Below are 27776 nucleotides of genomic sequence, written 5' to 3'. Positions count from 1 at the left end.
ACAGATTTAGGGTTCTGATGAAGTTCCCCCTCACCCCATTCAAGTAGACTATGCATGATAAGGATTACTGATTTGGGGCTGCATTCTTAACTCTAGGGGTGTTTTGTGTGCTGCACCTCTTCTCAGGATGTTAAACTGAGTGAGTGCAAAGAGTGTACTAAATTTTTAGAGACCTGTTTGTTCACCAGTTCTCTCTTTAGGCCAGCGTATTTTCAATTTTCATTTTTGCATAAAACCATTTGTGGAAACCTTTGTAAAATACAGTTTCAAGGAAGGAGGTGAGAGGACTGAAGCCCACCTGTTCATCTTAATGTGCCTTTAACTCACTTCTGCATTATCTGCCCTTGGTGATGCATCCAAGTCACTGTTCCATAGCTTAGCCTACTTCACAAAAAGGTGGCACAACCTGCAGAGGGATGCGCGTACATTCTTACACTCATTCAGACATATGCTCACTTTTCACAAAATACACTTATACGTCTTACCTTATTAATATATGATGCGTTTTGATACTAATTATCACCAAACTGATTTAGTAACTTTGCATAGTTCCAGGCCTATCACTTATAAAATAGTATTCTAGGGGACAGGAGTGCAGATCAGTGGCAGAGTATTTGCCTAGCATGTGTGAGGTCCTAGGTTCAGTTCCTAGCACCTGCTGCCAAAAAAAAAAAAAAAAAAAAAAAAAAAAAAAACCAAAATACTTCTACAGTATGTGCTGATCACACTTCCTGAACTAGTTTTTACTGACATTACCAATAAAAATTGGAGAACTTTTTGAGAATAAACATTCAGGAAAGGGGCTGAGCAGACAACTTACAGAAAAAAATCATGGAGAACACTTTAGTATTACTAATAAGGTCTTTAGATTTAAAAGATATAAAAATGAGTTACTCTAATTCTTAGGAAATAGAAATGTCTTCTCACTTAAGCATTCCTAATAAAAACAGTCTAGTAAGTTTGGTGGTTGATTGTTTTAACTGAGCCTAGAGGCACAGAAGGATAAGATTTCCTTAATGAGCTACTTGCTTTCACTTGGAAGTTGCATAATTCTCTTAAATTTTCTTTGAAAATGAGTAAATCAGGCATTTCCTTCTCACCCCAAGCAGGAAGGGAAGATCATAAATGAAATGCCTGAGGTAGCTTTTGAGATTCAAGAAGCTGCTGCTATGGACCTGGTGAAATGATGGCCCTGCACTAGGCAGGGCTGCCACCAGCTTCCATGTCCCTCGTGCCCTTCCAACAAACCAAAGCTCACCACTCTTTGAATCTGCTCAACTTCAGCTTGGCTACTTCATACTCTGTTGTCACTTTAAACCCTAGAGAACAGGCCTATGGTACAGGCTTAGTATGAGGGTCTGAAAAAATACAAACATCAGGAGCAGAGTAATACGTAAATCACAAGATCAGTCCAGAGTGATGTGGAAATGAAATCAATTACAGACAGGATTCCTGAAATGTAAATTGTTTTTAATATTTTTAAAAGCACACAGAAGTCCTGATTTATAAAAAAATAAATATATAACATGACAAATTTATTCATGATTCTGGGGCTCTTACGAGGTCAAACTCTTTAATGGATGTGTCAATGAAAACATAAAACACATGATCTGTTACACATAAAGACCAAACAAATTCCAGTTGTAAAAGCAAATTCTTTCAAGGCTCAGAAAGAACAAATATTAGTCTTCTGTTGCAGGAAGCATATCTGGGCAATGAGGAGGCAATGCCCAAGCCACAGGAGCCTTTGATCTGCCAGTCTACAATCTAAGGATCCAAGGCAGGAAGGCACAATCCTTCAGCTCACAATGCCACCCAGGGTTCCAAACAGTTAAGAGAATGAATGGCTCAAAGGCTCACCAAGGATCCCCAGTCCCATCAAAGAGGGACTGTCTTATTCTTACCTGTGGCTCTGACCTAAGTTTAAGAACAGGAATCTGAGAAGATAGGCTCATAAATACTGTCACTCTAACACTGAATGAAAGTCTTGATTCTGCTGCAAGCAGGGATCTGAGAGACTCGAAGATTTCACATCAGGCTTTACCAGAGCCCAGGGTGGCGAGTGAGTGACCAGCAGTCCTCCAGCAGGCAAGGAGAGAAAGACTTTCTCTGGTTGACATGCTCTCAAGAGTGAAGTCTGGCTTAAAAATACTTGACAACACTGGATAAATTGGGGTTTTGGAATTGAGGTTTTTACCCCTGTACTCACAACACAAAAAAAAACAAAAATCCAGTCTCATTAGTAGATGGCTAAATTTTGATTGAAACCTGAAATGTTTTTATGCAATGGCCAACAGGCTGGAATGTATCTGTACAGTTTAATCTGCTGTTGTTTCTTTGGCTATTTTCCAATTAGATCTAGAAATGGTTCTGACACCCTGAATCCTGTTTTCCAAACCACTTTTTCCCATAATTAAGTTGGCTAGTTCTCCTTCCTCAGAAAAATTACCCACAACCTTCCTAAAAGTGAGGGTACACCTCTGAATAGAAGAGTCCTTCAGCCGAAATGGCATCTCCAAGGCCCACAGTTCGAATAGGGTCTTTACACACCAACACTGGTGTGAAATAAAAGGATATTCCCTCCCTGTGCCATTCTACAACTGGCTTATTTGGGTTTAATGTGATTCTGGAGCCTGCCTCTGAATGAGAAGTCATAAACTCTTGGGGTGCCCTTAGAGACACTCGACTGGTGTCTATGGTTTCGGTGGCACAGGCCTGTGTCCCAGCCACACGAGCTCCTGCCGCCACAGCTGCGAGCTGGTTGGCCCAGTGTCCATCCACAGTTGCCAGGATGTGGTAGACCAGTGTATGGAAATGGATCCTGGTAAGGTCCGAGGCTCTGCTCTTACTTCTCCCATGTTCTTTCAAGATCCAGAAGAGGATATCACTGACCATGCCCACATCAGGAACACCGTGCCAGGAGGATAGAGAAGCATGTGGTCCAGATGCTGACTGGCTGAGAAACAGCAGCTCCTGTTCATTCAGCCCAAGGGAAGTCACTGCAGAAAAGACCTGCTAACAAAAATAATGACGGGTCTCTTTCTGGTAGGTATAACCTAGCGCCTGAGTATCATAGGACACAGCCAGTGACTAAATGACAGGGAAGGCAGGCAGGCATGTGTCTTCCTTACCAGAACTTCCCGTCTCTGAAGTCATCATTTCAACTGTTTCACCTCTAACCACCTCCACCTTCAGGATCACTTGAGAGAAACTGCAAAGTTGCTGAAATGCTGTTTCAAACCTGGTCTTTTATTATGTGTCATTGTCCGAAAGGGTGGAGGTGTACCTATTTTGTATGTCCTTCCTTAATGCCTACCTTTTGACTTTGCACACATAGTAGCTACTCTTACACTGCCAGGATATGGCTCTTGGCCATGTCCTGTCAGCAGGCATCATGCCAGGAAAATGGAGAGGACCCGAACAACGTACATTCAAGGTCATGATGGCTTTGTGGACATAACACTGAGAAGCAACAATACTGTTTCATGTTAGAGCTAACCTTGTTAAGCAGGTATAAGTTAGGAAGATGGTCTTCACTGAATAACAACACTACATGGAAAGGGAAACAGGAGCCACTGAGCCCATTTTCAACCTTGTGGGAAACCACTATATCACCTCACCATCTTTCTTAGCACTTCCTTCATTAGAAACAGGTAAAGGAGGGGCTGGGGAGATAGCTCAGTCGATAGAGTGCTTGCCTTGCAAACACAAGGCCCTGGGTTCGATCCCCAGCATCCAAAAAAAAAAAAAGAAACAGGTAAAGGTTTCTGCAGGAGACATGATTCCTTGAATATGTACACGTGTGTGTGCATGTCCATAAAATAATAATGGCCTATAATCTTTGTAGCTGAAAGCCAATGGCTTTCATTTCCTGCATGTTCTGAGCTAAGCTCCAATCTTCATCCAATTCTTACTGTAACCCTTGGATGGAAGAAGGCACTGCCTCTGACTTACAGACCAAGGCTAGGAAGGATTAAGGCGAGTTTCAGAGAAAAAGGAATTTTAAAGGCTTTTTTTTTTTTTAAAGTGAAGATAATCCACCTCAAAGAGAGAATTACAAGTAAAAACTATACTGAAAAACACCAAGAGTGAACTTAATTGTAAATTATGGATTCTGAGTGATAATAATGTATCACTGTAGGTTCACTGATTATAATAAATGTACCCTTAGGTGAGGAGTGCTGATTGTGGGGGATAGCATGCCTCTAAGGGGGTCAGAGGGCATATGGGAGCCCTCTCAATTTTGCTGAGAACCTAAAACTGTCCAGAAAAATAAAGTGTGTTTTGCCAGGTGGGGTAGGGCACGCCTATAATTCTAGCAACTCTAGAGGCTAAGGCAGGAGGATTGCAAGTTTGAGGCCAGCCCTGGCAACTTAGTGAGACCCTGTCTCAGAAAATAATAAAAAGGACAGGGAATGTAGCTCATTGATGAAGCACCTTTGGATTCAATCTCCAGTACAAAAAATAAGTAAAATTAAAAACCTTTTTTCCTAAAAAAAAAAATAAAGTAATTTTTTAGAAGGGGCTAAAGTGTAGCTCTGTTCTAAGGCTCTGAGTTTGATCCCTAGCACTGCAAACAACAAAAACAAACCCTCCAGTGATACACCATTTTCAACTGTCAAAACTGATACAAATGCTAATTTTTAATCTCATTCCAGTGGCAAGGATACAAGGAAATAGAGTACTTGCTGTGTGTGCAAAGGCTAAGCACCACAGAGGCACATATTCTAAACACTACTAGTGGGACGTTAATAGGTGTAATTCCCATGGAAGGCAACCTCAAACCTCTAAATGCTTTCTTAGGTTTCAATCTAGCAATTCCACTTCTGAGAATTTATCCAACGTATATGTTTGCTCACAGGCAAAATAAAATAATGTACAAGATTATTTACCACAGCATTCTATGTAAAAGGGAAGGATAGTCACCAACCAGAATGACAAGAAGGTACAGGTTAAACTAACAGAAGCAACCCCACATTCACTTTCACATCACTGTGAAAAGACTGAGGGTGCTCTCCAAATAATGATACGATAAAGATCTCTAAGATATTCTAGTAGGAAAAAAAGCAAAGTGCAGAGCAGTGTATTCAGTATGCTGTACTATCTTTTTGGGTACAAAGGGACAAAAAAATATATATTTTTATATAAAATATATAGGAACGATATATTGCTGTACTGTACATGTACAAAATAACTCAGGAGATACAGATGAAGCTAATAAGGAAATTATGAGGGTAGACATGGAGGAAAGGCACAAATTAGAATGAGACTTCACTGCGTACCTTTCAATACTTTTTGGTTTCTGAACCACACATTACCAAGTTAAATAACAATAAAACAAAAAGTTAAGTAAGTTATCTGCACTCACAGAGCTAGTGAATGGCAAAGCTTGCATTCTTATGCCTCACTCACTTAGATTTATCCTAATCACTGCTGATATCCAGAGGCAGGAGATAAACTCCTACATGTCTGGTGGTAAGGAGATCAAGTTCAAAGTTTCCTTCCTTTGTGCTTCTGTAAGTAAAATCAACTGAGCTGGGCTTTTAGTTTTTCTTGTTTGAGGTCTGTAAAAACCATTCACTTCCAGAGGGAGAAATATGACTCACAAGCCCATCAATTACACTGCCATATTTCCTTCCCTCCTGATTGAACTCAGGGGTACTTTACCACTGAGCTACATCCCTAGTCTTTTTTGTTTTGTTTTTTTGAGACAGGAACTCACTAAAATGCTGAGACTAACCTTGAACTTGCATCACCCCACCTGGCTCACACTGCCATATTTCTAACTTACTAGGCAATCTGTCCTAGAACAGCCCTGAATCCTTATTTGGGTCTTCCATGACCTGGGTCTGAATGACACAACACCCAAACCTCAGTGAGCCAGTCCCTGAGCCCAAACACCTAGTCCCACTGGACAAAAGACTTCCCTGTTAGGCCTAGTGAAGGTCAGGGCCAAAGGAGGACACATACTACCCACAGGTGGTTGGTTACCTGATGTACAATGCTGTTCAGGAGCTCCCTATTAGTCATACTGGCCAGCTCTAGGTGAACTGGAACACCAGTGGGGATGTCAGAAATGGAAGTTACAACCTGCAAAGAGAAGAGGACAGCACTGCCATTAGAAATAAAAGGATGTCAATCAAGAGGGAAGAAAAGACGAGGTCCCGAGCAGTCTGGATGCCCTTGGCACCTGCCTTCTTTGTATCCTCTGACAGGTACAAGCAACGTGGACAAAAGATACTTTTCCCGACAGAGAACTACATTCTGCAGAGAGCCACCATAGTTATGGAATCAGAGGACAAAGAACTGCCCTGTATGTTCATGCTGCCAGCCTACTCCTAGGCTCTAAACTAGGCACTTGGCTTCAACTGCCATTCAGATCTGCAGGAACTGCAGCACAGGTGATGTGAAGTGAGATGGTACAGATAACACAAAGGACACAACTACAAACCCTGCAGCTTACAGCTACGCTCAGTTTAGCACAGGATGCAGAGGTTCAGGCAAGAAGATGATCTGATCTGTGTGTCCTACTCTAGCTGCTGCCAAGGTATGTCCTTGGGAGAGCATGACCCAAGGTAAGGCAGCACAAGCTACAGAGGTGGAGAGAGGTAGGAACCTGAAAAAAACAAAACAAAACCAGCTGGGGTCTGTGAGATCTGTAACAGTGCTGTTACCTCCAAGAGTCTCTTCCTCTGCAGCTCCTTGCTTTGTCCCTCCATCATGTGCAATCCAGAGAGGACCACCAGGTCAGGCTGGAACTCTTCCAGGCTAGACACAAACACCTCCAGCATATTCATGGCCCCGTTGGAAAGGTCGTGAGAGAAGATGAACCGGTTGGCATGGGGAGCTTTAAACTGGCCCCACTCCTCCCCTAGAAAAGCCCAGTCAACATAATGGGAAGAAAAGGAAGAGGCTTTCAGTCTCCTAGTGTGGAGGTGCCTCCCTGGAGCCTTGGCTCTGAGCAGGCTAGCTGCTAGCTGAGTGGACCCCAATAATAATGGTCTAAGGTCAGCATGGTGCTGCATCCAGGATGGTGGTTTGGTAAAGAAACAAACCAAAAACCTAAACCCAAATCAAGCAAAAAACCAGAAACACAGTGGGGGGTCCCATATGTCTTTTTCAAGGGGTTACCTTTTTCAAGGTCATTAGCTCCCCTTGAGTTCCAGAAAGCTCTGCTGTCCACTGAGTTCCCAGACACTGGACACAGTTACAGAGTGCATGACTTCCAAATGCTATCACACCAGGCATATTCCTACAGATAGGACTAGTTACCATTCCCAAAGCACATTCCACCTCACAGCAGTGCCCTGAGGACCTTCCATTTAGTTGGTATCTAAGGGCTGAAATCCCAAGAGCCAAGCGGACTCCACCTCCTGCTCTCTGCTGCTCCCTAGTGGTTTCTGGGCACTTGATCCAAAGAGTGAGAATGTCTGGCTGCTCCACCACTTTGGCAGGAGTTGCTTTGGAGTAATGACTGCTCAAGACCAAGTTCAAGTGCTACTTCCTCCCTAAATGGGAGTCTTTCCTAACTTGCCCCTGCCTAAGCAGATTTAATTGCTTCCTTAACAGGGCCAACACTAAACTCTATTATACAGTAATATACAGGACTTGGCACATGATTTGAACTGGTGAATAAAACAGACTGATGACCTAAAGGACCACAGCAACAAAAAATACAGGTATTAACTCCAAAGCCAACATTTTCCAAATTAACAAGACTTTGTACAATAGGAAAAATACATTACACTGATACTTTCCATAGAGCAGACACACACCCTGCCCTTGAACAGGGACACTGCTGGGAACACAACCTAACCTAGCCTAGGAGAAAAGAGTCATGCAGCATTCAAAAGAAACTGATTTCTTCAGGGAATGACAGAAGCAAAAATAAACAGGTTTTTGCAAGATAAGGACAAGGAGAAATATGGAGAGCTGCTCGTTGTTTCCATAGGACATAGGACTGATGGAGTGGCCCAAGAAGCAGACAGATTGGAACTCAGTCTGTAATAGTTGGTGCCCTTCTTTTCTCACAAATCTTTGTATTCATTTCTGAAAGCAATCTCTTTTACCAATTTACCATCCTGCCCTTTGATCACTAAGTCTATGAAGTGACTCACTGAAACTCCAGCCCTGAAAACAAGCTTCTGTGGGGTTGTCTGGTAGGAGAAAAAGAGGAAGGAAAAAAAAAAAGTTGACATCTCTCAACTTACTTGTATAGGTTAGAGAGAAGCTGGGGAGGGAGTTCTGTTAAGAAAGCTGACCCACCGGCTGCTACCACCAGATTAGGTTCCCTCCTGGGACTTATGAAAATGTAACAGCATAAAATTTCACAGAAGTGCACTACTTTGTAAAAAGAAAAATAAGACACAGGAAGAAACACTGAAATGTGAAGCTTACAAAACCCAAGAATAGAACCAATCTCATTTTGAGACAAGTTGTCTCCTTACCTCCACAAGAGGCATAGCTATCAAACACAACAGCAAAGTCTAGTTTGAAGACACTAGTGTCTCCATTCTGTAGTCACCACAGGAATTGATAGAAACCAGGAACCGCAAAGGTGCCCAGTTCATGCTGTGGGCACCAAGAGAAATGGAAGAGAGACGAATCTGGGCTGGTAGCAGCAGACCTCAGAGGCACATCTTACCTATTTCAGACCTTCCAGTCAACAGTCATGTTTATCAAGCAGCTCACAGTAAAGACACCTAATCCTTACCACAATCTGTCACTGAAGAGTGAAAAACGTCACTCTTAATTGAGGAAACTAAAACAGAGACTCAAAATGTGTGCATTGTTAGATATGAATTACCTTCTGCAACATTCTGCCCTATTTTCAGACCCTGCCTTTGCTAAATTCCCAACTCATTCTAGTAAGCACCCAAAAGAGAACCAGAAGCAAACAACAGTTCCTTTCTATACTTGGAGAAAGGTATAATTGTCAACAAGCACTATTTTTTCATATCTTACATTATAGTTAATTACTTTAGTAGGTAAGGTTCTCTTAATTGTGTGATTTGGAAGCAGTTCACTGAAGAGTGTTAAGTACTCCTCCAAGGTACCAATTAGCTGTTTGCATGTTTGAGTCTTTAATGGGAATTAATAATGTGTTTAATCTGAAACTCAAGAGTGAGTTCTGAGCACAGGAAAAGATATGGCAAGGAACACACAGACTCAAAATATATTCAGGTATTTAAGGTTCTTGTAGAAATTAGATCTCTAGTCTTTATAACTCAGAAAATCTACTGCAGGTGGTGTGGATTTGGCTTTATAAACACTGGAATATCTTAAAATGAGAAATGTGAGGTTAAATACAAAACACTCCCACTCATCTCGGGGGAAAAAATAAAGTACTCCAAAGAAAGCTTGTCAAAGGCCTGGAACCAATCCTAAGCAGCTTGGGTAAGTCATGCCAGAGAAGCCCTAGGCAGGATTCAGCAGAGCTGAAGAAATATTAGCTGCCCTTCTCTTTTCTTAGTAATAAAGGAAGACTTCACAAATGTGTGTTTAACACATTTTCACTTTTACTCAAAATGCCTGCTTTCCTGTAGCCTGATTTCCCTTGGGATCAGACCAATTTGGTTTATAGACTTGAGAATTTTTCTTTAGCTGTAATACTCTATCACTCTCTGAGATAATGGCTGATATCAGTTCTGTAGACCAATATGGGGACACAAATAGGATCCTACTAATTTATAAAGATGAATTTCTGGCACAAAGTCCAGTGTGACCATACACAGTCCCTTAACCAGTCTTACATCAGTAATATCCTTCCCTTACCTGCTTGATACTCCAAAATGAGGTGGAACTCGTCTACTTCCTGCAACGACTCTGGTGGAACAAATACATTGTCATCAAGCAGTTCGTGTAGCTTTGGACCAACTGGACCGCAAAGAAGAACCTGGAGATAAGCAATGTGAAGTCAGTCTACCAGATCCGTTTATTTTCCAACAGAATATGAATAGTAGCCAGTATTCAGGCTAATTCTATTCATTGCAACAAAATACTAGAATCCAATTCAATTCTAAAAGTCCTTGGTTTGGATGTATGTAGCATAGGGGCTATTAACAGGGCATAAGCTTCTGGAGGGTATGGCCCAATGCATCCGGAAATGAGAATGACCAAAGACCCAAGTCATAGTTGTCAGGTGCCTATGCAACTACTACAGCCCAGACTCTTATGAGTTCTGAGCACAGGAAAAGATATGGCAAGGAACACACAGACTCAAATTTGAATTTGAATGTATCCTCCCCAAATTCAGATGTTGAGGCCCTAACCCTAATGGAGACAGAACTTTTAGGAGTAATTAAGATTAAATGAGATCATAACAGTGAGGTCCTAATCAGGACTGGTAACCTTTCAAGAAAAAGAAGAGAGATCTTGTATGCACCAAGAAAAGGCCATGTGAAAAAAAAAAAATAGTGACAATAGAGCCTCTGCAAGCCAGGAATAGAGCCCTTACCAGAAAAAAAAAAACTTTGCTGCAGCCTCGATCTTGGGCTTTCCAGTCTCTAGTAATGTGAGAAAATTTTTGTTTTTTAAACTACCTAGTTTATGGTATTTTGTTATTATGACAGCCCAAGCATACCAAGACACACCCTATCCCCCTACAGTATCTTTTTAATTCATTCATACCCTGTGTAGGCAAAAAGACATGGGATGTTGTTTGTCCGAGTATGACAGATGCTGGGGATATAGCTGAATGGTAGAGTGCTTGCTTAGCTTGCACACGTTCTGGGTGTGATCCCCAGCATCAGGAAGGAAAGAAGGAAGGAAGGAAAGAAGGGAGGGAGGGAGGGAGGGAGGGAGGAAGGAAAAGATCATTAGATGAAAACAATCATTTGCATTTTACACAGTACAGAAAAAGAATTTCTAAAGCAGGGCACAAGTGGTGCCCACCTGTAATCCCAACCACTTGGGAGGCTGAGGTAGGAGGACCACAAGTTGAAGGCCAGCTTAGCAACTTAGTAAGACCCTTCCTAAAAAAAAAAAAAAAGACTGGGGATGTAGCTCACAGAGTACCCTTGGGTTCAATCCCTAGTATCCTCTTCCCTGCAAAAAAGCCCTCTACCATACTTAGCCCTTCGAATATGAGAATTAATGGGCAACTCAATTTAGAAAGTTTGGGGGGAGGTGCTCTGCAACTTTCCCCAAACCTTTTTCTTCAACTCCAAGCTGGGTGTCCCCCTGGCTATTCCTTCTAGAAGCCACTTCACATCTGCTGCCACCTCTCGGTTCCAATAAGCTGCTGTTTCTGCCCCTCAAGGACAGGGTAACAAGCTCAAAACCATTGAATTCTAAGGGTCTGGGGGGCGAATTAAAATCCCCAGTAACCGTCAATGCTGTTTCATATTATGCCCTATCCATAAATTTCAAAAGGCATTTTTACTTGCTAATTAGCTGCTTGTTTGTATACTGCTTTGTAGAGAGGTAATTTCAAGTACATAATGAGAAATCCCAGCTTCTGGTGAAAATACACTCTCTTCCCTTTCTGCCTTGACACGAGCCCATTACATGCCAACTCTGACAATTCTTGCCCCTGCCACTATTTCCTTTCTCTGATTCCTGGCTAGACTTGCACTACTGTCTAGAACAATAAAAAACAAAGCATAAGAAACAATGGTTTTCAAAACACTTGGACGTAAGGCAAAGCACAATGATCCCTAAGAAATAAAAGGAGTAAACCCCACTAATGCCTCAGCATGATACCATGAAAGAGTTTCTGGATATACAAAAGCTCAAAGAATTCATTACTGGCAGACCTGCACCACAAGAAATGTTAAAGTAAGTCCTGTAGGCAGAACACAAATGGTACCAGATGGAAACGTGGATCTAAACAAAGGAAGAAGAACACCAGAAATGCTAATCTGGATAAGCGCGTAAGATTATTTTTCTTATTTAAATTTGTTAAAAGATCTGTTTAAAGGAAAATACTAATAATGTAGTGTGAAGTTTGTAACGTAGAAGTAAAATACACTACGAGAATAGTACAGGCTGGAGTAGAGAAATGGAAGTACAATATTCTGAAGTTCTCATAGTGTAATGGAGCTGTAATACCACTTGAAAGTATACTGTGATAAGCTACAGATGTATACCATAAACCCTAAAGTAGCCACTAAAATAAGAATCATATTCTGAAGAGATAAAATGAAATATAGAAAAAAATTCAAGAGTATAGAGAAAGAGGAAAGAGGGAAGATAAAAGGATGGAACAAATAGAAATAAATGTCACACCAAATGTAAATGGTCTAGGGCTGGGGATGTAGCTCAGCAGTGGAATGCTTGCCCAGCATGCGTAATAGATTCGATTCCCAACACCACCAAACAAACAATTCCCAACACCACCAAACAAACAAAAATGTAAACAGTTTAAGGACCCCAATTAAACAGCAGAGATTGCCAAAGTGGATTAAAAAGCAAGCCCTGGGCTGGGTTGTAGCTCAGTGGTAGAGCGCTTGCCTAGCACATGTGAGGCACTGGGTTCAATCCTTAGCACCACATAAAATAAATAAATAAATTTAATTAATTAATGAAAGGTATTGTATCCATCTACAACTGAAAAAAATTAAAAAGGCCAAAAATAAAAATAAAAAAAGCCCTATCTATATGTTTATCCACAAGGAATACACTTTAAAGACACAAATAGTTTAAAAGTCCATGGATGAAAAAGATGCTAACACTAATCCAAAAAAAGCTGCAATGGCTATTTTAATCAAATAGAATTCAGAGCAAAGATTATGAAATAATTTTCTTTATCCCTGCTAATGAAAAGGGATTAATTCATGAAAGGAATGTTAACAATCCTAAATATTTATGCACTGAACAACAGAGCTCTGAAATACATAAACCAAAAAATTATAAAAACTTCCAAAATATGTATCTTCTATTGTAGTTGGAGATGTCAATACCCCTCTCTGAATAATTGATAGATTGAGTAGACAGAAAATCAGTAATGATATACAAAAGACACAAGGCTTGAACACCACTAATAACCAACTTGACCTAGTTGCTACTTTACAGAACTCTCCATACAACAATAGAAAGACCCATGCATACTCTTGAAAAGCTTTTAAATACACATGTAATTTCACCAAGATAGATAATTTTCTGGGCCATTAAAAAGTCTCAATAAATTTAATAGATCATGGAAAACATTTTTGGATTAGAACAGAATTAAAATAGAAATCAGTAACAACATTAGGGAAAGCCTTAAATATTTAGAAAACCATAGTTCTAGTCTGAGAATAGCACATCCTAAGAAATCAAAGGGATACCAGAAAATATTTTGAAATGAAAATAAAACCAACATATCAAAATCTGTGGGACACATCTAAAGCAGTACTACAGAGGAAATTTATAGCACTGAATGCCTATATTAGAAAATAAGAAAGGTCACAGATCAATGACCTTAGCTTCTTACCTTAGGAAACTAGAAAAAGAAGTTAGTTAAGCCCAAAGTAGGCAAAACCCAATGAAACAGAAAAGAATATAGAAAAATCCAAATATTCATTATTCATTGAAAAAGAGCAATAAAAACCAGTACACTTCTAGCTAAATCACTTAGGGAAAGACATAAATGAACAATGTTTGGGAAGAGAGCATCATTATAGACTATAGATCATCAAGGGACTAACTATACCAATAAATTCAACAACACAGATAAAATGGACAGATTCCTTGAAAGGTACAAACTACCAAAGACTGCTCAAGAAAAAATCTGAATTTCTCTGTACCTATTAAAGAAATCAAAGTTGTCATCAAAAACCTTCCCACATTGAAGACTGTAGCCCTAGAAGAACCTACAAATATTTAGGGAAGACATAATACCAATTCTATACAAACTTTTTTAAAAACTGAAGAGGAGGGACTGGGGTTTTGTGGCCCAGTGGTAGAGCACTTGCCTACCATGTGTAAGGCACTGGGTTTGAGTCTTAGCACCACGTATAAATAAATGAATAAAAGCAAAGGTCTATCAACATCTTAAAAAAAAAAAAAAAAAAAAACTGAAGAGGAGGAAAATACTTGCCAAATCATTCTTTGAGCCTAGTATTATCCTGATAGCAAAACTAGATAGCCATAAGAAAAATACAGATCAGCATCTCTCAAGAAAACATGCAAAAATGTTTAAATAAATTTTAGTAAATTGAATTCAATAACACACAAAAAGGATAGTTAATATATCGGAAACAAGTAAGGTTTATCCCAAGGATGCCAGGTTGGTTTAACATTAGAAAATCAATGTGATTACCACATAGCAAACAACAAAAAACAAAAAATCAATCATTTTACTAGATGCTGAAGCACTGTTTGATAAAAATCCAACATCTACTTGGATCAAATGCAGGCCCTTGCACCTGCTAGGCAAGTGCTCTACCACTGAGCAATAGCCCTAACTCTCACAAATAATTTTTTCTCTTGCATCCCGAGTTGCTGGGGTTACAGGTATGTGCCACTGCACCCAGCTCACAAATATATTTTTAAAGGTACTGCCTCACTCCTGCATTTGGCCACTCTACCAAATTTACCTTCACTGTATTTGCCAGGGTCTATTCTGAGATACGCTAAAGCATGGTTATTCAGAGTACGGACTCTGTAACTAGATTACTTGGGTTTGAATTCCTGCTCTACCCATTACCAGGTACGTGACCTTGAGCAGTTTTAACTTCAAGGCCATACTTCATTTTGCCTCTCAATGGAGTACAATAAATGGGCTTTCTTCATAGGGTATTGTGAGGATTAAATAAGTCCATGTGTATGTACCTGGAATATACAGAAATTATATAAGCATTAGTTATTTTTTACCAGCACTGGAAAATACCCCTTAATCTCTGGTAGTTCTCAGATGATCACTTGGTCCATGCTGGGAAGCATTTCACCAAGTTAAACTGAATCTCTTTGAGAGAGCATTACTGGGTGGTAATGTCATAGCAGAGTGTGGCATTTGAATCCTAACTAGGTGAACCTGAATACATTACTTAAGACTCTCTGGACCTCTCCATTATCTTTGAAACTGTTGTGAGGTCTGAGTTAGAGATGTGTCTTTTCTCCTACCAAGGCCAGACTTGTTTTATTAGAATGCCTTCCAATCGGACTGACCCCAGATCCAGATTCTCCAGACACCAAGAACAAATGCTGGTTTCAGAAGAGGTCAATACTAAAAGGTCAATCTTGTACTCGCCCACAACATTCCAGTGTATTGTCTTTCCAAAGGATAGAATTATTTCTCAGGATCAGGAAGGTGGCTTTTGAGGGACCATGAAACCATGAAAACTCCTAAGATTTGGATGGGAAGGGTCTGGGCTCTCTAAAGAGCTTACAAATGAACTTCTTCTATTAACAGGTACTGTTTCCAAAGGTTAACCCTAGAATTTCTAATCATCTCTGTTTAGAAGTTAATTACTATCTATAAGGATAATAACCATAAAAATCTACATTTTCCACTATAATATTTCATAAGAACTTTAATTCTTATTGAAATATCTATGTACAACACTATGTCAGGCATACAGTAAATACTTAGAAAGTATTAGCTACTACTACCCTGCTAATACTGTATGCTTCCTAATAAGAGGCCCACAGTCTGACATAGAGCAGGTGGTGTTTAATTGAATCAAGGAACAAATATCCATGCTTGCTCCTAAAATTATTGAAACAATAGAGAAAGGTACAAATTTTAATCTGGAAATTTGACCTACCTTTAAATCTGAATTGGCTGCAAATTTCTGTCCAATTAAAGCTGCATTTCCTCCTACATAATGCTGTAAGATAATTCAAGGTGATAGGCAGTATTTTAGCACAACTAGTTACCCAAGCTTACTAATTTTTAATGTTAATAATTATAGACCATTTTTCCCCAAAATATTTTGAGGTGACTTTACAACAAAGAAACAAATAAGTTAATAAAATATAGAAACAGACAGTGAGTAATAATGTGAAGAAAATAAATATGGTAACCTGAAAATTAAAGTAAGTATGATTGCCTTAACTGTAGATCAAATTCGTCTGAATTCCTGGGCCACCAGAACATATAAAGAAAACAGTGTGGCTAGGTCTTGTAAGCCTTTAAAATGAGTATATGATTATGTTACTGTCCTCCTAAATCATTCAATAGTTTTTTTTTTTTTTGTTTTTTTTTTAATGGTGCTGGGTTTGGAAACTTGTGCTATCACTGAACTATACCCCCACCTAAAGTTTAACTTAATCCCGTGCTTTCCTTTCTGCCTCCATCTCCTCCTGTCCCTTCCACTCTCTGCTTCCAGCTCTCGAAGTCAGCCTTCCTCTTGGCCTCAGACCTTTAGCAGTTTCCTCCTCTTTTGCAGTGCCACCTCTTCTGTGATGCTTTCTCTGTTCCCCTTCCTCAGTGACATCTCAGCCTCCACAACTGTCTTCCCCAGACATGATCACAGACCACTCCCTGCCTCTCTAATGTGAACCTATATTAGAGCCCTTTGCCTATCTGAGCTATCATCATCTGGGCACATGACTAGCATCTTCAGGGCAGGGACTATCTTCTCTTAAGTGCTCAGTAAATGTTTATTGCTAAACTTTTGAGAAAAAAGAAACACACTTATATGTTGGGGAATATATGGCTTTCTGGGAGTAAATTCTAAAAGGCAATGGCTCTAACATAGAAAAATATTTTCCTCTAAATACATCTCTCAGCTGGAGAGCAGATCCTTCAAGACTGGCATTCCATATCACTAAGGACAGATCCAAGTACCTTAGATACCTGAAGGAATAGGCAATAAGGCTGTTGTTCAATTCCGAAAAGTTGAGAAGCCTAATCAGTAGTTTTGCCTGGGGTGATAACCTTTAGCCCACACAGAGGCATAGACTAACTCCAGATGCTGGCCATCACTCTCATTCCATGGTTTGGGCTGACCAACCTCTGGATTTAAGTGGGACATTAAAGTTCTTCATAGATTAATTTGTAACTTTCTGTGACATGCAGGCTTAAATATGACCTTTTAACAAATCCAACTTCATTTTATTTAATTATGATGGCTAGCAGAATTTACTAAAAATTCTTGGGGGAAAATATTAAGATATCTACAAAATGGATACCAGATTTTTCTTTGGTACCAGGGATTGAAACCTAGGGTGCTTAACCACTGAGATACATCCCCAGCTCATTTTTTATTTTGAGACAGGGCCTCACTAAGTTGCTGAACTGTGATCCTCCTGCCTCAGCCTCCCAAGCTGCTGGGATTACAGGTGTGTGCCACGGTGCCCAACTCAGATTTTTCATATAATTGTTACTGTTTTTTATCAGGCAAACTGCCTTACAGTTAAAGGGATTTTCAAATGGCACCAAATTGGTGTTAGAAGTAAGATTTTGGGCTGGGATTGTGGCTCAGTGGTAGAGCGCTTGCCTACCATGTGTGAGGCACTGGGTTCAATTCTCAGCACCACATACAAATAAATGAATAAAATAAAGGTCTAACAACATCTAGAAAAATACTTAAAAAAGAAGTAACACACTTTAGGTTTTACAATGTTAAGAAATAACAAACCACCAACAAAGCAAGATACAAGTTTCTGTAGAACTTTTTTCTTTTTTCGTTATGAAACAAAATGGTAGGTTCAAAGCAGAAGCTGTTTAAATACCATGATCACAAAGATTTCTGAGTAGTAGACTTCTTAGGTTGGAACTATCATGATTCTCAAAAAGATCACTCACTACTAAGCTAAGCTGTCAAAAGGACCATAACTTAAATTTTAACAACTTGCTGTCTCCCCTAGAAACTCAACTGGCTAATGCTCCTATTTCTAATATTCAAATGGGCAGCTTCAGAGAACAAAAAAACTTTAAAATCTCAAGTCATCAAAATAAAAGTGATCACAAAAGTTTACTTGTGAAAGGTACCAATTAAAAACAGCATTAAGAGCTTCCCTGGCTAGAATTACAGACCCAGTCTGTGATGCCCAATTGAAGGAAGGTTTCAGATGAGGAGCAAAAATTGGCTGGGGTCCGGGGGAACTGGGGTGGAAGATGCTATCAAATATACAACCAAAACTCAGTCTCAAGAGGCAGCCCCAGTACTGCCGCTTACTCTGTGTGAGCCTTAAGGAAGTGCCTGGGCCAGGGCTTTATGATCACCAGGTGAGCTTGGGGACCACTGAAGTTCCATCACCTGACTTGTTCCAACCCACAGACCAACTGGTTCTCAAAACAAGGTCAACAGACCAACCGCATCAACCAGGCAACTTGCCAGAAAGGTAAATTCTTGGTTCCCATCCCATCTCAATCAAAACTCTGGGAGTAGGCTAGTATCTGTTTCAATAGATCCTCAAGTGATTCTGTTACAAATAAATGAATAAACAAATTTATTCTGTTTCAAGTGATTCTGCTACATGCTCAAGTCTGGGAACAACCAGAACAATCTAAACCAGCAATCAGGGGTAATTTTTTCAATCAGGGGTAATTTTGCTCCACTCCTCTTCCTGAGTTTCTAACCAAGGAAACACTGGACAATGCCTGGAGATGTTTTCAGGCCTGGGGAAAGGAGCTGGAAAGGATGCTAAACATTCCACTGTGGTCACAGGACAGTCTTCCCCACAAAATATTATCCATGTCTCTGTTGATAAACCCCATTTTGGGGATGGGGTTGTGGCTCAGTGGTGCGGCACTTGCTTAGCATACGTGAGGCCCTGGGTTCAATCCCCAGGAACACACTGAAACCCCACTGCATCAGCAGAACAAAGGTGAGGACCCATCTCCCCCTTTCCCAAACAAAAGCTAGACCTAGTTCTCTGTGGGTTTGGCCTTGTCCTCCTGCTTAGGACTCAGCCATATTAAGATTACTACAAGTTATCAAAAACAAGCATTCCAATTAAAACAAATTAGGAGTGGACAATGTTTCCTTCTTTAAACCTGGGTAACGTGAAAAAAAAAAAAAAAGTAACTTTATGATGAACCAGAACCAAAATTATAGTAAATAGGGATCATTAATGTTGGCTGAACTAAACTGATTAGAAACAACAGAGTTAACAAAACATGAGATACAAAAAAGTTGCTTCTAGGAACCATATTAAAAAGGTTTCTTTTCCCACCCTATCTTAATTTACTCTTGGTGAACCAAACAGACCTGGGCTCCTGGGAACTCTGATGCTATTTGGGCAACATCATGAAAGGCTTCCTTGTCACTGAAGAAGCGCTCAGCAGCAGCTCCCTTCCCCATGAAGTGGACGAAGGCTTCTTCCAGATCATTCCTTGAATGCAGAACTGCATGATCTCTCCCATTCCCAGGTCTCAGGCCAAGTGCCTGCAAGAGCTTCACGCCTGAGAGCACCACATCGACACACGCATTGACTCTGAAGGAAGAGGAGAGAGATGTGTGAAAGGAAGCAGCTGCAGAGAAAGGTTTCAGAGAACTGTACTCAAACGGGTCAGATGAAGTGAATCTGCTACCTTAACTGGAAAGAAAAGACACGTGGCAGAACAAAAATTACTTTATCTGGATATACATATTAGGATCAGATCAGGATCTTTTTCAAAAGTTTGGCAAAATTTTATAATAGTTAAAGGTGAGAAAACAGTGCTTAGCATTTCAGAACAAAGCTACCATGGGAATAAAAATGTAGCATTTCTAAGAAAATACTGGCAGAGCCAATCGGGATTCACACTATCTTTTTTTTTTTTTTTATTGTATACAAATGGGATACATGTTGTTTCTCTATTTGTACATAGAATCAAGGGATTCACACTATCTTATGCAAGTCACCCTAATTTCTAAGTTTCTCATCTGAAAAAAAAATGGCAATGATATTAATAGTTAACTCACAGAGATACTGTGAAGATTAATGTTTGGGAACACTGCCTGGTGCAAAGTAAGCAAAATATATTTTGGTCAAAAGTTAAATACCAGACAATTTCCCTCCAAAGATAAAAGAGGATGGTGGTCAGACAATTCAATACCTAAATGCCTAAATACTTCCAGCTGAAAGCCTGCATCTTAAGAGCTGAGTGGGGCTTTAAAAAATACTTAGGCACACTTATGGCCTTGTAACCACTCATTACTTGGCAGGTGTTCACAAGACTTATTCATGAACTTTTTTTTTTGTGTGTGGTACTGTTTGTTGAACCCAGGGGCAATCCACCACTGAGCTACATCCTCAGTCCTTTTTATTTTGGGACAGGGTATTACTAAGTTGCCCATGCTTAGGCCTTGACCTTAGGATCCTCCTGTCTCAGCTTCCCAAGTAACTGGGATTATAAGCATGTACCACCAAGCCCAGCTTAACCATGAACTTTAAAGGACTGGCAAGAAACCAGTGCAGCACCTGGTTAGTTTTATGGAAATTATAAAATACTAAAGTTGTCTGGCATGGTATCTTCTGTGTGTGCATGAAAAAGTTCTGGCTTACATGTGTTTTCAGTGTTTCTTTGCTAAAGTCATCCCTCGTTTAAAGAGAAAGGCTAAATAACTAAGGCCTCTAGATGAGGTCTTCCAGTCCCCACATCTGACACTTCTGGTTACTACTACTCTTCCCTTGGCCTACTGGGAATGTCCCTCTTGCTAGAGTGGTTGGTGCCCACAAGCAGCTCCTAGCCTCTAAGAGCAAGCTCACAGCAGACCAAGACACCTTCTAGTGATAAGGGTGGCTGAGATTCAGAGCTAAAAATGAGCAGCTGGAAACCTGAAGTTAAACTCATTAACAAAGAAGGACCAATGGACTGGATTTTTAGCATGGAATACATAGGTATGTTTCTCTTCTAGTCTACTTCAAAAATCTCTCGGTCTGGAAACTAACACACCAAATCATTAATGGTAGCAAACTGAGAAGAGGAGGCAACTGGATAAAGGAGAGTAATTTTACTTTTAATTAGATAACATTTCTCATTTTTACAACTATGTATTACTTTTGAATTTTTAGATAACTTTAAAACTTTAAAAGGCTTTAAAAGTTTTACAAGGCTTGTATGTGAGCTAGCTATTATTAAATCACTCTTGAAGATTTACAAGGGCAGGAAGAGACATCACTCCTGACACAAAAAGACTTGCATCCTCATCCTAAGGTAATTCTTCATCTATGGATCCATGTTTTGAAAAGATTTTTGCCCATAAATAGCATTTAAATACTCAAATTTTCTTTTAAAAATTGAAGATACAGATGACTGGTTAACTGGAAGAGTATAATGTATGAATTACTATGGCTTTCAGTGCATAAAACACAGGGACAGGCAGCAGATACTGTATCTGCCTTAAGTATGCAGCAGATACTTAAGGATGCTTAAAACACATGTCTTTCATAGCCTCATGAAATAAACCAAACACACCATGCAAACTGGTCTCATTCCCCCCCCACAAAGGGTACCCTTTACTTCCACTAAATGAACCTTAAATGTTTAAAAGGAGCCTCTGAATAGGAATCCAGGTATCGTGGCTCTCAGACTCCAGTAAGTTCCTGAGCTCCAGACAGTTTGAATAGCCAGGGATACGATTTCCTCCAAACAGTCCTCTCTTTATATTAAAAAAAAAAAAAAAAAAAAAAAAAAAGATCCAAAAGGATCCAAAAGTTCACAAAGAAATTTTACATTTAGAAATATAACTACTTCAAAAACTGTAAACACATCACCTTCTTATCTAGTTCCACTGAGATCTTTTTTTTTTTTCTTTTTGTTTTTTTGGGGTGCTGGGGATTGAACCCAGGGCCTTGTGCTTACAAGGCAAGCACTCTACCGACTGAGCTATATGCCCAGCCCCTCCACTGAGATCTTAAACATAGTTTTTTTTTTTTTTTTTCTTTCCAGTGCTGGGGATTGAGCATAAGGCCTTGAGCATACTGGGCAAGTGCTTTACCACTGATCTATGTCCTCAGTCCCAGAGTTTGATATTTTAAAGATATAATGCAAAAATAAAAGGAAAAGTTCAGTACATTTTGTAGAACAAGACAAACCAACAGAACTGATTTTGAGTTACAAAGAAATGTAACTACTGAGGAGCATTTTGTAATTCCCCATTAAAAATCATCATGCAAGGAATACTAATATGAAAATAGAGGAAACATTTTATTTGATAACTTTTACACAGTTTGTATTAATTTTTTAAAATTACTAAGTATCTACTAGGTGCCAGATACCAAACTATTTTTACATATACTTTTTTTATATAATACTTTAACTGGAGCAAGGATCTTCCTCTGCACTTCCTTCAACAGCATTCCCAAACGTAAACAAATTTCCTAAGCTGCTTTATTATCAAGGGGAAACAGAGGGATAGAGGAACTAACAGAACCAGAAGACAAAGCAATGCTCATCTGACCTGAAGGCAGAATTTCACACTTCGGTTAAGAAATGTATAAAAAAGATTATAGTGTAGTTTTGAAGAAAACACTGATGAAACAACTGCAAAAAACCAAACAAGGCAAAGATGCTGAAACAAAGGCTGTAAGGGCAGGCAGGGCACAAATTAGCAGAGACTTGTGACTGGCAGGGGACACAGTTCTCCCTCTGAGGCTGTAAACTCCTCAAAGGATGATGTTTCCTATCAACTCCATCCTGTTTCAACCTCTTTAAAATTTTTTCTAAGGCTGCTTCTAGCTTTAACATGATGTGTGTCACATATTACACGAATTATAATACATATGAGATACAGAACTGTAGAGAAATCACAAAGGGCTGGGCAATTGTGCCTGGGCTGAATCCTGGATGGTGCATCTGCAAAGAGAAAGGAGCTAATCTTTATGAAGTACCAAGGCCTAGGCATCCATTTTTAGGTATATTACACCCATTTGCAAAGTTATGTAAGACAGGTGGTCATTACTGCTTTCAGCTGAGAAAAGCGAGGCTGAGATTAACCAACATTCCAAAAGCCACAAACTGATGGAGCCTAAATTCAAGCCCAGATTTATCTGATACTGCATTCCACAAAGGGAGCATATGTGAGCAAAGTTTTAGATGAAAGGATTAATCTTGTGTTCGGACACAATAAAAGTGTGATCTAGGTAGAATGGAGAATTCATACCAGGGAGAAGAGCAAGACAGATCAGGGCAAAGACAGTTATAGGGAATTAACGTTAGGATGAGGGCTTCATCTTCTACCCAAAGTTCAATAGGTACCAGGGTCTACTTTGGAAGCAGAGGAGTCAAATGTCCTAGAAAAATGTGATAGGCTTCAACCCAAGAGCTAGTTATCTCGAAAATCTGCAATTCTGGTCCTCCATGCATTCCTAAATTCCAGTCTCTCATTTTTAGGAGCTGATGGAGCAGCTTCCTTTGAAATCCCACAAGGTGTATCCCACTTCCTCTGAAATCTAGCTTAAATTCCTCCACAGTCTTTTCTTAAATCTCTCTTTCAATATGGCAACAATGTGGTATGACTATGAAACCTGAAATGGGCTTAAATTGCACCTCCTGCACTTGATAGCTGTGTGGTCTTAGGTAAATCAATGAGTCCAAGCCTGTTTACTCATCCATATGAATGGATGACAATATGATATCTGCCCACCTCATAAAATTCTTATAAGATACCCAATACTAAAAACCTGTCTTTTGGGACTGCTTTTCTTTACTCTAAAATATCCAACCTGTTATGCGAATCTCTCTCGAATCTTACCTTTATCACCACTGCTAAGCAATAGTTCAGACTCTTTTCTCCCCTCAAACAAACCCTACAATGTCCTCTTAACCAGGGTCCCCAGACATTCCTTCTTAGGTATCACACTAAATTGTGTTTTGTGTATGTTCATGAAAGAAAAGGTGGGGGGGAGGGAGAGAGGGAGAGAGAGAATATTAATACTTGTGTATTCTAGCAAGAAGTCAAACACACACCAAAATGAGATTGTGGTTCAAGTCTGTACATGCTCCCACCCACCCCTCCCATATACCTACCTTCAGGATAAAAATCTCTTTGGGTAACTAGAAATATTCCTAATGGATCTGTTACTTACAAAAATAATGTGACACAGTTAAGACAGTATAGAACTGCTGTTTAAAATCCACCTTTCACATTCTTTTTTTTTGCGGTACTGGGGATCGAACTCAGGGCCTTGTGCTTGCGAGGCAAGCACTCTACCAGCTGAGCTATCTCCCCAACCCCACCTTTCACATTCTTATCTGTTATTCTCATTTAGTGTTAGTGTCATTTACCTGTTTATATATCTTTATGGCTTCCTCATCGCATACCCTCACATAAAAGGCCCATTGCAATCTGGCCCAACCCTCCCTTCTGAGCATCTTTATACTACTTTACCAAAAGATTCTTGCCAAATTGTGCTTTCTTACTTTTGGTTCTCTTTCCTAAGTGGACATGTCCCCCCCACCTTTGCTAATTTATTTTTAAAGTTTCATTTCTTTTCTAGAGTCTATTACACAAGTCACTGTAATAGAATATATTTCTCACAATGATCCCAACAAGATGTTCCACCCCATATGCTTTTTTCTAATGTGGCATTGATACTCCTCCTATTAAGGTATGACCTAGGTCCCCTCCCCTTAAAATCAGGTGGAACCATGACACTGGTAAAACTGACCCTACATATTTTGAAAGTTAAATCATAAGAAACATTAAGGATTCAGCCTGGTCCTCCTGGGACATTCCATTTCCTAACCCAGTCTTCCTACTGTGAGACACTAAACAGCTAGGGAGAAGCCACATGTAGGTGGAAACCCTCCACCCGGGAAGTTTTGGCCACAATCAACCTTTATGATGAACCCAGTCCCAGCCACAATCCAACTACAACTGCATAAGACCCCAAGCAAGAACTGCATAGCAGAGCCCCACCAAATCTCAGATAACAAAAGATCATAAAATGGCTGGTTAAGCTACTAAGTTCTGGGGTGATTTATTACATAGCAATAGTAAATGGGAGATCATCTTAGAGCTTTTTCTGATATCCTATCCTAGGAAGAATCAGTAATCCTTCTTTGAGACAACAGGTCTACCTCGTTGGTTTGTTGTTGTTGTTGTTTGTTTTGCTTTGCTTTTTTTCTGCAGTGCTGGAGATGGATCCCAGCAAACTAGGCAAGTTCTACCAATGAACTACACCCCCAGCACACACTTTGTTCTTACCACTCAATCAACAAAGCACTTTTCACAACTGTTATGGACAATGGTATCCTCTGCCCCACCACAAATTCATATATTGAAGCCCTAACCTGTGTGATTGTATTTGGACACAAGGCCTTCAAAGACGTAATTAAGGTTAAATAAGGTCACACAAGAGAGTCCTAATCCAAGAAGACTTCTGTCCATAAAAGGAAGCGCACCAGTAGTGCAGATGCAGAGGAAAGGTCATGCATGTGAGGACAGTGAGGCCACCTGCAAGCTACAAAGAAAGGGCTTGCCCCAAACCAACCACATCAGTACCTTGATTTTTAGACTATAAAGTTCTAGAGCTTCAAGAAAATAAATTTCTGCTGCTTAAGCCATTCAGCCTGTGGTACTCTGTCCCAGCAGCCCAAGCAGATTAATACAATGAATGTATCTGATTTCAACAAATGAGGCAGCGACATATACATACACCCATATCTGTATCCTCAGAACCTACCAGACTTGACATCAACCATGTAGTTGATAATTATCTGTTGAAAGAACATGCATGAAGGGAGGATAATTAAGAGGCTGATAAGTAGGTGGGTCAAAAGAGCCTGAACTCTTAAGAGGCAAAAGGAGATAGATCTTCAAGAACAAATAAATGTGCTGGTAGAAAAAAAGTTAACAGTTGAGTACTTTCAAAAGTTGACACCATACTAGATAAATTAAATAGATTATTTCAACTTGAGGATAACTTTGCTCTACCTTACTTCTTCTGGCTCCAGCACTCGCACAAAGTACAGTACTTGACAGAAGGCCTATTTTTGTATGATATCTTTGCAGTGATGGCAAAAGTCAAGTGGAACTGAGACAGGGACTAAAGTTAGCATAAGGGAAATAATTACATTCCCGAAAGGAGTACAAAAAAGGAGGCGTTGTGATTTGGAAAAACCTTAAATATGCAATGTCACTGAAGTCTGGGGAAAAGTTTCTAAAGGGCGTGTTAAACTAGTGGAAGGCTGCAGCAAGCTGATGATGCAGACTAAAAGAAGCTGCATTTGAAAATCAGGAATCTCAGTGAAGTGGTGGTCTCCAAACTGGATAGCGTTAATTAACAAAAAACAGGGCATAAAGAAAGAAAGATGGTAAGGGCAGAGACCATTCCTCTTCTGAAGCAAGAGGAAAAATGCCGTCAAAACTGGCAAGACATTTTTGACTGCCAAAGAACAGTCGCCCCTGGAGCAAGGAAGAGGAGTGCTGGAACGATGATTGGACACCTGAACATGAAGGTGTCAAGCTGAGTGAGATTTGCAAAGACCATTAGAGCTGGTCCTACCCGGACCAGAGAAGAGCGCTGGGGCCAGCTGAGTGAAAACCAGCCTGAGTCCTGCGGCGGTGACGAAACTGGCTAGACTCAGACATCCGACACCTCTTGCCAAGAGGGCAACGCGGACACCGGCGCCTTCTGAAACCCCGTTTCCACGCGGGCTCTATCTTACAGCTCCCCAGCCTCCCGACCTCCAAAGTGGACCTCGGAGGCCAGAGCGCCCGCACTTCCTAGAGGGGCCCAGAGACCCAGGCCCTGCGGGCACTCACCCTACAGCCACGCGGCGCCAGCGCCGGGCTGGCTGCACGATGAGAGCGTCCCAGGCGGCCGCCAACCGGCCCTCAGGGGAAAGAGACCCCGGGGGCACGGGCGAGGGCCCCAACCGCAACGAGCTCCAGAGCGAGCGCAGCGCCGAGCCGGGCAGCTCCGGCTCCAGCAGGAAGACGCAGCCCACGGCCAGCGCCAGTAAGCCCGCGCACGCAGAGCCGCGCCACAGCGCCATGGGGACCGTGATGCTGCAGCAGTAGCGTCAGACTCGGTCCCCGGCCCGCGCCTCTTCCGGGCTCAGCACGTGCTGACGTCGACACGCGCTTGCATCACACCCGCGCGCCACGGCCCTCCCGCTGAGCGGGACGACGCTGTCGCGACGGCGGCGAGCTCCCTTAGTCCCGATCCTGGCACTTGGCGGCGCTGAAGGAGGTTGAACGAAAGCGATCGCGCTAGTTCAGGCCTTGTATCTCTTCCCCGAACCCCCAAAATACTGGGGCGGGAATATAATTACTTTCCCAGAAAAACAGAACGGACAGATTATGAAGAAGCGGGCAAGCCTCGCGTTAATATTTGAGCCAGCACAATCTCACATACCCCTGTCCCTCCGCCCCTTGTCCGTCCTCCACGGTTTTCTAAAACTATCCCGGGTGCTCCGCCTCCCCAGGTGGACTCTGACGGCAGCTGTGTTGCAGAGATGTCCTGGGTTGCTCAAGGCTGGGGGATTCTGCCCCTTTGGAGGGTGACTCGGATCCTCAGCCATTCGGAGCTTCAGCTGAGACTGAGGAGACCCCACAGAGATCGTCTTCGTGTGGATGACTCGATTCAACATTCAAATGGGGGCGGGAGGCCGGTACTGGAGATTGAACCCAGGGGAGCTTAACCACTGAGCCAAATCCTAAGCCCTTTTTAATATTTTGTTTAGTGACAGGGTCTTGCTAAGTTGCTTAGGGCCTCGTTAAGTTGCTGAGACTGGCTTTGAACTTTCGATCCTCCTGCCTCAACCTCTGGAGCCACCGGGATTACAGGCTTGCACCCTTGCACCTGGCATCAAATCTTAAAATAATTCCTTTAGGGTGCTGTACCTTTTAACAAGCTGAGGAACAGGCACAAATGCATAGAATCTTGAGTATAACACAGAGAGGGTATTGAACCAGGTTCCTCTTGTTCCCCCTTGATAATATTACTTAAATCCAACCTTGTCTTCCTTG

The 27776-nt window shown here is 40.9% G+C and overlaps 1 protein-coding gene across 3 annotated transcripts; it reads right to left on the bottom strand.

Annotated features, from left to right (window-relative positions):
- Positions 1-1449: 1449 nt before the first annotated feature.
- Positions 1450-26877, bottom strand: Adpgk (ADP dependent glucokinase). 3 transcript variants are annotated; one of them, XM_047540441.1, is made up of 7 exons: positions 26568-26876; positions 19083-19308; positions 15690-15752; positions 9775-9895; positions 6675-6871; positions 5992-6090; positions 1450-3015 (listed from the first exon to the last, which is right to left on the bottom strand). In XM_047540441.1, exons 1-7 carry the CDS (start codon positions 26798-26800, stop codon positions 2461-2463), a joined length of 1494 nt encoding a protein of 497 aa, XP_047396397.1. In that variant the 5' UTR covers positions 26801-26876; the 3' UTR covers positions 1450-2460. The 3 variants fall into 3 exon arrangements, with proteins under 3 accessions (XP_047396397.1, XP_047396398.1, XP_047396399.1); XM_047540442.1 differs by having other exon boundaries at positions 1450-3012; XM_047540443.1 differs by lacking the exon at positions 15690-15752 and having other exon boundaries at positions 26568-26877.
- Positions 26878-27776: the final 899 nt, after the last annotated feature.

This window comes from Sciurus carolinensis, chromosome 2 (assembly GCF_902686445.1).
Source record: "Sciurus carolinensis chromosome 2, mSciCar1.2, whole genome shotgun sequence".
Lineage (NCBI taxonomy): Eukaryota > Metazoa > Chordata > Mammalia > Rodentia > Sciuridae > Sciurus > Sciurus carolinensis.
The sequence above is the reverse complement of the archived record's forward strand: the minus strand, read 5'-3'. Positions and strand labels throughout refer to the sequence as shown.